Source organism: Girardinichthys multiradiatus, chromosome 9 (assembly GCF_021462225.1).
Source record: "Girardinichthys multiradiatus isolate DD_20200921_A chromosome 9, DD_fGirMul_XY1, whole genome shotgun sequence".
Taxonomy (NCBI): Eukaryota; Metazoa; Chordata; class Actinopteri; order Cyprinodontiformes; family Goodeidae; genus Girardinichthys; species Girardinichthys multiradiatus.
This window is the reverse complement of record NC_061802.1, coordinates 5,713,813-5,726,410: the sequence shown is the minus strand read 5'-3', so window position 1 is coordinate 5,726,410 and position 12,598 is coordinate 5,713,813. Positions and strand designations below refer to the sequence as shown.

At 39.0% G+C, this 12,598-nt stretch overlaps 1 protein-coding gene across 1 annotated transcript in view; it reads left to right on the top strand.

The window, feature by feature from the left end:
• Window positions 1-12,598, top strand: part of LOC124873250 (contactin-associated protein-like 4) — a 147,478-nt gene that overhangs the window by 42,568 nt on the left and 92,312 nt on the right. Inside the window, exons 4-5 of the mRNA XM_047373770.1 lie at window positions 467-614; window positions 2,072-2,275. Of these exons, the coding sequence (XP_047229726.1) occupies window positions 467-614; window positions 2,072-2,275 (352 nt within the window). The remainder of the gene's footprint in view (window positions 1-466; window positions 615-2,071; window positions 2,276-12,598) is intronic.

Sequence of the window (12,598 nt, the reverse complement as noted above, 5' to 3'; positions counted from 1 at the left end):
CATAGCTCCTCTACCTGCAGTAGACAGATGTCATATTTCAGTAGGTTCGTAGAAAAGTGAATAACGTTTCAGGGTGGTGGGAGGCTAACAGCCAGTCAGAAAGACCTCGTTTTAGCTGATTAGAACAATTTAAAAACATTTGAACTGAAATTAACTAAAGTGGACATTATAAGGCTGAAGAAACAGCAACAGACTTAATTTGTGTTGTCTTATTGTCTTTTGTGAACAAGTACACAGGTACTATCCAGTAAGATATGATTTGTATCACATAAATATGATTATTTGCACTGTAAGTTAACTTAAAATCAGCTAAATTGGATGTATTTTTGTCAGATTAGTGGAACACTTTTGTCCTCCTTTTCTACAAACTCACTATAAATATTAGAACGATGAGTTCATTTCCACACACTTGCTACTATTAGTAATGAAATAATTACTTACTTACTAAAAGTAACATCTGTTTCAGGCTTTTCCAGGTAACAGTAATGCGGACACTGTGGTCCAGTACAAACTTGATCAACCAGCGATTGCCCGCTATCTTCGCTTGATCCCACTGGACTGGAACCCCTCCGGAAGGATTGGACTCCGACTGGAAATATATGGCTGCAGATACAGTGGGTCTGGTTGCAGTAATTAGAGCATGCTGTGAAAAAGTGTATGAGGAGATAGCATCTGAGCTTTATTTGTATATTTTAGCATAATAAAATACATTAAAAATGTAACATTTATAAGTTCCTTATACTACATTGAATAATTTACCGTACTGGACTACATTTAATTATTTTATGGTCCAGTGCTTGATTTTTTGATGGCATTAATATGTGTAAGAAAAAAAAAGCAGAATAAAAGGTTTTGAAACAATAAAGATACTAGATTTTTTGGTATTTATGAAATGTTTGTTAATCATGTTTCCTTTCAAAGTAGAGGAAAAAAGGTAACAAAATTTCATGTGATTCTAAAAAGCACAGTATTATTCAGTTATTTAATGTATTCAAAATCATACGTGGGGGCAAAATTCTATACAACTTATTAAATGTCCCCAAAAAATATTAAGTGCTGTCAAAACAGAAATATCCCTCCTTAAGATTTTCAGAGTATCTCATAAATAAATGGTAAACTGACTGAATGAACATAGTGCTTTTTTAGTCATACCAGCTACTGGGAGTAGAGTCACATTCATCCAATCACAAACACACACCTTCATACACAGATTGGTAGGCACCCGGGGGTTATGTGCCTTGCTCAGTGGCACATTAACATTTTGCAGGAGGAAGCTGGAACATTCGGTTTGCAAATCGACTGCTCCGCCCATTGAGGCACAGTCGCTACATCCAACTGGTCAGTCTATACATCATGTATGTAGAAGTATATCCAAGATGTCTTGTTTCTTATGAATATTGTGGGGAATGCATCTTTAGTTTAAATATGTGACTCTGGGTGACTTTGACATTTATAAGTTTGAAAAGAAAGTTGAGAAAACTATTGCTCTAAAGCATAATGGGGGTTATTCTTTAATGCTGGGTTGTTTTTCCTGATAATACATCTAAGAAAATGAGTACTTTGAAAATACCAAGATGTTTTGTGAGCCAGAAACAAAGTGCCTGCAAACTGTACACAAGGAAAAGCTGCTTGGTTTTAAACTTAGAAAACATATGGCATACATCAGCTGCTGAGTTCTGTTGGAAATCTTTGATGCGAGCTGAAGTCAGCTGTCAATAGAAAGACTCATACAACTTTTAAGAGATTGGCTGAAGTGGTGAAGAGCACAATACGGCACCTGAAAACATTTAGGAGTACTCAGTGAATTTACTAAAGGGGACCCATTGTGTTTAAGTATTAATTCTTTATAGATTTATTTTCCTTTCAAAACTGAATATTTTATGACTACTGTTGATCCTGTATTAATTTCATTTAACTTATGCAAAAATCTTAAATTGTTTTGACTAAGTTGTGCTATCTGTATTTGTATTTATCAGATATTTCAATTAACATCTTTTGTTGGATTTTATTTCATTTAAAAACTGAATTTTAAAGAGTTGATCCTTTAAACCTACTTTACTCTCTTTTACAGCCTCTGAGGTGGCAGGTTTTGATGGAAGAAGCAGCCTTGTCTACAGACTGAGTGCCAGAACAAGCTGGACAGCAAGGGAGAGCATCTCTCTGAAGTTTAAAACCTTAAAGAATTCAGGAACGTTACTTCATGCAAAGGGTCAGAGGGATCACAGCCTAAATCTAGCGCTGGAGAAAGGAAAACTGCTGCTGCACCACCAACAAGGTAAAACAATGAATGGTTACAAGATTTAGCATTTAATTGCCTATAAAAAAGCAACAAAAAATCATTCAGTAATGACAAAGGCTGATTTAGAAACTTATGACAAATACCTTTTCCTGTTCTGAATTGCATGGCCATATCCACAGCCATGCTGCCTAACATGTCATTGAGTGATGAGCGAATCTCTGCCTCCTGAGCATGTTTTCCACCTGTCAGGAAGTGAGAAGAGGGTCTCAAATCTTGGAGCCCAATGTGGGGAGGATGGGTTGGTGGAGGGTCTGAAGAGAACCAAGCAGAGGCAGCAGCAAGCTGGTATTAGGATGAAATGAGGAGCGCACCAGGAGGTTTTGCAGCTTAAATAGACTGCCCACATCATTAGGGTATTCTTGAGATTTTTTGCAGAGTGTGAGAAGGATCAAGTATAAAGTAGCAGGACAATTCGACTTGTTTGTCTGAAATACCTCACAGACATTGCTCGTTAAGATTTTGGATCTACATCTTTAAAAATCGGTTCCACTGTGCTCGGACATCAGAATTTCCAAGTCTAAAATAAAAGAACTAGAACATCCTCACATTATGTTACTCACCTGCTACACTTCAAAGTTCTGATATGGCTATTACATGCATATAAATACCGATAACAGTTGCATTTAAAACATTTTTAGGTGTTCTTACAGTTTGTGTCTCATTCAATTAGTTTTACACACTGTCCTGTACAACATCTATTTGAGAAGATATTTAGTGTTTGAGTGCATAAAATGCAGATAAACAGTATTATCTCCCTGTGTTGCTTATAGAAGCCAGCCTTTTCACCTAGTCCAACAGTTCAGAAATGGCCCTTTTTTTTTAATAACTTGCAGGTGGAATACTGTTAGGCTTGGACTTACAGTACCAGATCCAACATCCAAATTACATGAATTGCACAATTAGTGGTATGGTAGTTGCTTATTTAGGTTTAAAGCTTTGTACTAACAGACACAATAAGTCCCTATCAATTTGTCTCAGAAGTCAGAATCAGTCCAAATTAAGTGCATTCTGGTTGCTGATCGGAAAGTTGTGGGAAAGGTCACACTAAAGTAAAATTTTTACAAATAGGGCTTATGAAGTATTATTAATACTATTGGTTTAAGGTCATGCAAACTATCAGAGGAGCATACAATCATTTTTTTTCCTGAAATTGCCTTTTTTTTAAATGTATGACATATTGGAAATTGAACCCAGGGGTAATCAGGGAACTCTTACTTTCCAAGTAAAAATTCAACTTGTAGCAGGTGCTATATTTGATTTTTGCAACTTCAAACACTAACTTTTGAGTTTAAACCAATTGCTGCAATGTTATCATTTGTTAAATGTTTTTAAGATATAAGATGTCTAGTCAAATGTCCAATTAACTATTGTGTGACATCATTACTCAAAAAAAAATATGTTTGTTTGATAACTGTCAAATAATAGGAATTACATATATGAAATTGTAGTGAATGGTGCTTCAAAGATGGCAGACTGTGTGTTGTCTGTTATACATAATATCAAAACAACCATAGTCACTTAGCTGTGGCTCAGGTGGTAGAGCAGGAAGTCCTCTTGTAAGGATTTGCCTTTAGGGCAAAAACAATAATTAGTATTCAAGGTTTTGTTGGCAGAGCTTGAAGACATGATGAAGGATGGCTAAAACCTGGAATATTTCAATCCAAGTAGTCTTAAAGTTCTTTTCTGCAGACTCTGAGACTCTGTCTGTGGTGGGTATAGTCATTTTTCATTCATTGTTCATTACTGAGTAAATGTCAGCTAAATACTTAAACTGCAGAGCAATTATGCACTCGTGCTCCAGAGTATCCTTTTTCTCATATCCATAGATGGATTTTAATACCTAGCACACTTTGTTCCTTAAATAAAAAGAAGTGAGCTGTCGGAAGCAGTTTCATTTCTAGGGTGGGACACTGTCAGATCTGATCTAATATATCAATTTTGAAGAAACCCAGGGCAATTATGCTTTTTCCTAGCTTGTCAGTAATCTTTCTGTGGTGCTTGTTCATTTATAACTCTTTTGCAGTTGCTCAGAGAAAAGTTTCAGAATTTGGTTTTGGGAAATTGGTAGATTTCAGTGTTGAACATATAACATTACAGGTGAATGCAATATTGTTTATTTACTATTATACAGATGTTTTTTGCAAAAAGAAACTTGCTACGTTTAGCCATATTTTATTCTTTCTCTCAATATTTTTTACAAAGTTTTCCTCGTTTTGTTTTTTTCATTGCCAGAACTGAACTGAACTATTTCACTATTTCTCTCACAGTTTGACATGCTCGCTCAGCTTCTCTCTTTTTTAATCTGTGATGAATGCTACCAATATGTGTTAAAGATGAACTCTGCACATCACAGTGGGACAGCACAGCACAACATGATCCATGGCCTCTTTCAGTATAAACTGGTGAACTGTGCAGGCTCTTGCTGGAAAGTATGTGGGTAAATAAGGTTAAAGCTGAGGTGTTGACACTGCTCCAGGATGTCACGTTATTACCATACAGCAAACTTCTCATCAGTCATATCATCTGGCTTCTGGCATAAACCTCGACTACCAATGTTTTCTTTTTATTTTTCACTTTTGTTTCTAATGTCCAGTTGAAACCAAGTTTACATACACTGAATTAAAAGAGACAAGGATTTTGTTTCTCAATATCTGACTGTCAGACTAAAGGCTTTGTGTATTGGGGTTACTAAAATTATTTTTTATTTTGTAAAAGCCAAAATAATGAGAGATACATTTTTTTTTATCAAGGTCAGAAGTTAACAAACACTAAGATTGCCTTGAAACAACTGGGGGCAGAAGATAACGTCATGGCTTTGCAAGTCTCGTCGTCTTCCGCTTATCCGGGACCGGGTCGCGGGGGCAGCACACTCAGCAGAGACGCCCAGACGTCCCTCTCTCCAGACACCTCCTCCAGTTCCTCCTCCAGTTCCTCCAGGGGGAGCCCAAGGCATTCCCAGGCCAGCCGAGAGCCATAGTCCCTCCAGCGTGTCCTGGGCCGTCCCCTGGGCCTCCCGGTGAGAAGTGCCTGGAACACCTCCTGAGGAAGGTGTCCAGGAGGCATCCGGTATAGATGCCCGAGCCACCTCAACTGGCTCCTCTCAATGTGGAGGAGCAGTGGCTCTACTCCGAGCTCCTCCCGTATGGCCGAGCTCCTCACCCTATCTCTAAGGGAGTGCCCGGCCACCCTACAGAGGAAGCTCATTTCAGCCGCTTGTATCTGGGATCTCGTTCTTTCGGTCATGACCCAAAGTTCATGGCCATAGGTGAGGGTAGGAACGTAGACCGACCGGTAAATCGAGAACTTCGCTTTTCGGCTCAGCTCTCTCTTCACCACAACGGACCGGCACAGCGTCCCCATTACTGTGGCAGCCGCACCGATCCGTCTGTCGATCTCCCGGTCCATTCTTCCGTCACTCGTGAACAAGACCCCGAGATACTTAAACTCCTCCACTTGAGGCAGGAACTCCCCTCCAACCTGAAGAGGACAAGCCACCCTTTTCCGGTCGAGTACCATGGCCTCGGACTTGGAGGAGCTGATCCTCATCCCAGCCGCTTCACACTCGGCTGCGAACCGCCACAGCGCATGCTGTAGGTCTTGGCTAGAGGGGGCCAGCAGGACCACGTCATCCACAAAAAGAAGAGACGAAATCCACTGGTCCCCAAACCCGACCCCCTCCGGCCCTTGGCTGCATCTAGAAATCCTGTCCATAAAAGTTATGAACAGGACCAGTGACAAAGGGCAGCCCTGCCGGAGTCCAACATGCACTGGGAACAGGTCCGACTTAGTGCCGGCAATGCGGACCAAACTCCTGCTCCGCTCGTACCGGATGGCCCCTAATAAAGGGCCCCCGATTCCATACTCCTGGAGCACCCTCCACAGGGCATCACGAGGGACACAGTCGAATGCCACAAAACACATGTGAACCGATTGGGCAAACTCCCATGAACCCTCGAGCACCCTGTAGAGGGTATAGAGCTGGTCCAGTGTTCCACGGCCGGTACGAAAACCACACTGCTCCTCCTGAAGCCGAGGTTCGACTATCAGCTTTGCAAGTATTTGAGTTAATTGGAGGCATATTTTAAGGAAACATCTTAAACATGTTCTTTCTTCATATGACATCATGTTAAAAAAAAACAGCCAAGATATCAGGAAGAAAATTGCCTTTCTAAAGATTCTGTTTGAAGCTTGTAAGAAACAGTCATTATCCACAGTACATCGAGTCCTGTGCTGACATTGACTGAAAGGCCACTCAGAGAAGAAGAAGCCATTACTCCAGTGGCAAAGACAAACAAAGCCCATCATTTTTAGAGATATACTCCGTGGTCGGATGAAACTAACATGGAAGTGTTTGGCCAATGTGACCATTTGTGCATTCAGAGGCACTATAGGTAACCTGGGAAACCTGAAAAACACCATCCCAACTATGAGGAACAGGGGTGGTAGCATCATGTTGTGTGGTTGTTTTTTTCTGCCGAAGAGACTGGTACACTTTTTAAAACAGTTGATATCATTGAGAAAGGACATTGTAGAAGAACTGAAGCAACATCTCAAGACATCATCAAGAAAGCTGAAGCCTGGGTACTTTTTGTATCTTCCAAATGGACAATGATCCGACACCGCAAATTAGTTACAAAGGGACATAAGGAAAGCTACGTTTAAAAAAAAGTTTTTTTCACAATTACGTCCCTATAGAAAACTAGTGGTAAGAGCTAAAAGGTGTGTGTGAGCAAGCCAGCCTACAACCCTCATTCAGTTACACCAGTTCTGTTGGGAGGAATAGGCCAAAATTCCAGCAAACTATTTTGAGAAGCTTGTGGAAGGATACTCAAAATGTTTGTCTCCAGTCATAGTTCAACGTAATTACTACCAATCATTAATGAAATGTATGCAAACTTCTAATTTAAAAAAAATTAACATCTATCATCATGTTATCTTCTTTTTTCACTATCCCTCTGTACCTTTGCAGTTTACCATATAACTGTTGTGAGACACGGATGGCATGTTGAATCGTTTAAATACCTGCACCAAAAGCATTTTAAGAGTTGAATATTTGCCTTCTAGTCCAAATTATTTATATTTGTTTTCAGTTTTTGAACAACTGAGTATTTACAGGTCCTTCTCAAAATATTAGCATATTGTGATAAAGTTTATTATTTTCCATAATGTAATGATGAAAATTTAACATTCATATATTTTAGATTCATTGCACACTAACTGAAATATTTCAGGTCTTTCATTGTCTTAATACGGATGATTGTGGCATACAGCTCATGAAAACCCAAAATTCCTATCTCACAAAATTAGCATATTTCATCCGACCAATAAAAGAAAAGTGTTTTTAATACAAAAAACGTCAAACTTCAAATAATCATGTACAGTTATGCACTCAATACTTGGTCGGGAATCCTTTTGCAGAAATGACTGCTTCAATGCGGCGTGGCATGGAGGCAATCAGCCTGTGGCACTGCTGAGGTCTTATGGAGGCCCAGGATGCTTCAATAGCGGCCTTTAGCTCATCCAGAGTGTTGGGTCTTGAGTCTCTCAACGTTCTCTTCACAATATCCCACAGATTCTCTATGGGGTTCAGGTCGGGAGAGTTGGCAGGCCAATTGAGCACAGTGATACCATGGTCAGTAAACCATTTACCAGTGGTTTTGGCACTGTGAGCAGGTGCCAGGATGTGCTGAAAAATGAAATCTTCATCTCCATAAAGCTTTTCAGCAGATGAAGTGCTCCAAAATCTCCTGATAGCTAGCTGCATTGACCCTGCCCTTGATAAAACACAGTGGACCAACACCAGCAGCTGACACGGCACCCCAGACCATCACTGACTGTGGGTACTTGACACTGGACTTCTGGCATTTTGGCATTTCCTTCTCCCCAGTCTTCCTCCAGACTCTGGCACCTTGATTTCCGAATGACATGCAGAATTTGCTTTCATCCGAAAAAAGTACTTTGGACCATTGAGCAACAGTCCAGTGCTGCTTCTCTGTAGCCCAGGTCAGGTGCTTCTGCCGCTGTTTCTGGTTCAAAAGTGGCTTGACCTGGGGAATGCGGCACCTGTAGCCCATTTCCTGCACATTCCTGTGCACGGTGGCTCTGGATGTTTCTACTCCAGACTCAGTCCACTGCTTCCGCAGGTCCCCCAAGGTCTGGAATCGGCCCTTCTCCACAATCTTCCTCAGGGTCCGGTCACCTCTTCTCGTTGTGCAGCGTTTTCTGCCACACTTTTTCCTTCCCACAGACTTCCCACTGAGGTGCCTTGATACAGCACTCTGGGAACAGCCTATTCGTTCAGAAATTTCTTTCTGTGTCTTACCCTCTTGCTTGAGGGTGTCAATAGTGGCCTTCTGGACAGCAGTCAGGTCGGCAGTCTTACCCATGATTGGGGTTTTGAGTGATGAACCAGGCTGGGAGTTTTAAAGGCCTCAGGAATCTTTTGCAGGTGTTTAGAGTTAACTCGTTGATTCAGATGATTAGGTTCATAGCTCGTTTAGAGACCCTTTTAATGATATGCTAATTTTGTGAGATAGGAATTTTGGGTTTTCATGAGCTGTACGCCAAAATTATCCGTATTAAGACAATAAAAGACCTGAAATATTTCAGTTAGTGTGCAATGAATCTAAAATATATGAATGTTAAATTTTCATCATGACATTATGGAAAATAATGAACTTTATCACAATATGCTAATATTTTGAGAAGGACCTGTATTTCCTGACAGTGCTGCCTTAAGCTGCAGTAAGCCTGTCAGATTTTTGTACAAAGCTGTTAGTCAACATAACTTTAAAACAATATAGACTTCTTATAATCAAGCAAAGTTTAGGGTTAGCACTTAAAATCTAGCCAGCAGACTAGATTAGAAGCAAAACATCTGTTTAAATATTTCCTTACAAACAGCTAATGCAGGTTTTTTACCCTACCATACTCATTTTGCATCTTTTTAACTATTTCTGTGGCGATTATTTGCCTTTTGCAATTGCATGGTCTTTGAACACCTTCCTTTAACTGCTGCATCAAACTTCCTCCCACCATATGACTCTCACAGGAGTTTGCAGACTGTGTAATTTAGATCAGTAGCTTCGAGCATTCACTCAGAGACACAGCATGCCCCTCCACAGTCAGCTGTTGGCAGAAGAGAGAAATAAATAAAAGAGAAGATGACAGATGATTAAAGAAGAAAGAAGAAGATCAAACTAACAGAGTGAAGATAATACCCAAAGGGTAAGACGTGTGAGATATTCTCTGAGGTTCCTCTTGCCATCTTTCACATTAGCAACCTGATCCTGCTGGTCGCACTGCTCTCTTTAACTCAGATAGGTGTCATGTCTTGAACAACAAATGTAGGATGAAGAAAATGGAACTAAAGGTGGTTAACAGTGGCTAACTGTGTGCATCTGAGTCATATAAAACCACAAAACAGAAAAGCATAAAGAACAAAGCAGGTGAAGATATATTTTTGTCTGTAACACAAATTTGCATAATTAATGGCTTTGTCAAAACACAGAGACAAACGAAGGCATATTAGCAAGTAGACACATAAGCAAACAAATCTGAAATATATATAAATTAAGAGAGTTAGACCTTCCCTTTCAGCAGGATAAATGGTGGATGTTCAGGCAGTTTGAGCAAATTACTCGCACATTAAGATTTATGTCTGCGTTTCAAAAATCACCTCATTTCCCCCTTACATTTGTCAAAATGTCCACTTACCATAATGCAGCCTGCTGCTTTATAATTACGTTCAATTGTGACTTGTCACTGGGGAGATTGTAATACACAGCAGTGGGTGCACTGCAAGCTACTGTGTCCTGCTCCTGAGCATCCCTTCAGTGACAAATGATGTCAAGTATTGCTGACTACATTTGGATGGCATGAGAGCAGCACAAGGGGCAAGCTGCTTGTTAGGTAATTCACTTTCTTCTCTATGCATTCCCAACATTAAGGGCATGCTGTGTGGTTCCTGGCTATGCTTTGAAGAAATAAACCATGAAAATGTATTCGTTACAGCAGTAAAAATCACTATGGTTTTTCTCTCAACTTAAAGCAACAAAAGCTCCAACTAGACTTATCCCACAGGGCATTTGGGCAGTAATACTGAAATGAGTCTCCTTGGCTTGAGCTAGTTAGCAAATAAAGTAGAAGACAATGGACTGTGGCTATTACTGGTACAATTGCCTGTTCTATTACATTTGGTCTTCTGTGATTTATAGGGAGCCTCCAGGAATTTTTTTTTGAAAATAGCTGCATAAGTGTTTAAGAGGAGCCTAAAGTCAAACTTGCACTTCACTTTAGTTTTTTGCAGTATAGAGTAGAATATATTAGAAATACTATTTATTGTCCCACAGTGGGAAAATTCAGGTGTACCAGTAGCAAAGTGACAGCAAAGTGAGGCCAGACACACACAAGGGTAAAAATAAAATACAAAAAATACGTAATAAGAGATTGTACAGTAAGGACAAATTTACAACATCCAAAAAAATGTTATACAGTTATTAAAAATAGCATGCTGAGATTCAAATTAATGCAACTGAGTAGGAAGGAAGCAGCACTATATGTTGTCTGCTGCTGGCCCCGTCTGTTCTAGAACAATGTGGAGAGAACTGAGGCATTGGTGTGAAAGAGGAAGGCAGATATACAGTAAAACTGGATATTTCCATACAGTGTATAAAAAAAGACAGCATATTTAAGTGTTTGGTACTAAATTACATTAAACTTTCCTGTTTGGTGTAGGTCTGCAATTCTCTTCCAGATATCTGTTTTCTCTTGATGTCACACAAGGAAGCAGTATGTTTTTAGGAGTGGCTTAAAATCAGGGGGGAGTTGTTCCTTTCATAGTTTTGCCTTGTGTCCCGAAGCAATACCATGGTAAGTTCCTATCCACCTGATGGCAGTCGCTGTGTCCTAAACACCTACGATCAGTACCCACAAATAGACATACAATTTGACACAAGAAAAACACAAGAATTGTAAAGCGCAGATGTTGGACCCTGAATCAGACTCAGTTTACATTGTTAGGTAACAGAGAAGCTTGAGTTCTATTGGTAATCAACATAAAATAATCCAGTGATTGCAGGAATTTAAGTTTCCTTTTGAATACATGTTAAACATATACCATCTGAAGCCACGGGTTAAGGTTCCTCCAATTAAAAGTGTAACACAACAAGTAGACGTATCCGACCATGTCTGAGCTTTGAAAGGACATGTCCTTAGGTGTGAGGTTATCATAAAAGACATAAAACCTGTAACAATAGAACTACTTTAATTATACAATCCACTATAAACCAAAGGGGTCTTTGCTGCAGCTGTCAGATGTCAGATATCAATGTCAACTTTATCTATATAGCACTTTACAACAAGCAAGTTGTAACAAAGTGCTGCACAGCAAGAACAATAACATATTTGATAGTAGTATAAAAAGAAAGAAAAAAAACCCACAAAAAACATGAATAAATTAATTAATTAGTTTAAAAACATCCTAAAGGCTCTTTGCCCTTTATGATATTCTTTTTTAAAAACAACTGAAAGTCTTAAGTTGTGGGGCTGCAACAATGAAAGTACAATCACCTCTACTAAGTAACCTCCAGCAGTAAAATATGCATCAATCCCCCAATGTCTCATACCAAGAGCATTGCCAAAACATATTTTATACATTATGTACTAAACCTCTGTGTTAGGTCACTGGTTAATTACTTTGAAGAGTGGCACTTCCAGTAAATGTTTACAATGTAATTGTAATCCCTAAAACATTTTTGTTTTGTGTTAATATAATCAAATAACATAAAACACTTCCCTCTTATGTATGACCACAAACTAGATAACTCACATCCATCAAAAATAAATAATATAATTAATTTACATCTTTCATTCGTTAGTTAATGGACCCCACTGGATCAAAATCCAACCATCTGTTTATATAAGGTTTCATAGTCGATAAAATTTTGTCAGAGTGAAAAAAACAACCCATGAGCTCAGATAATTATTTGTACCAGAGGCAAATGATCTTGAAAGACTGGCCCAGAAATCCTTTTTATATCCAGTTTCAGTATTTAACATGTGTTATACAACTCAGTTGCATAGGATGATACAACACAATAACACCACACAAAATGGTATATAAAAAAAATATATATATATTTGAGATTTTATTTAATTTAGTTAACATTTTATTTCAGGAAGTGGAAAGTAATTTCTTAATGAAACAGTTTTACAGTTAGTTTAAATGTAAACCTTTTTATCTTGATGATTTCTTAGTGCGCAATAAAGTATTTCTTGCATACACAGAAACATCAGCAA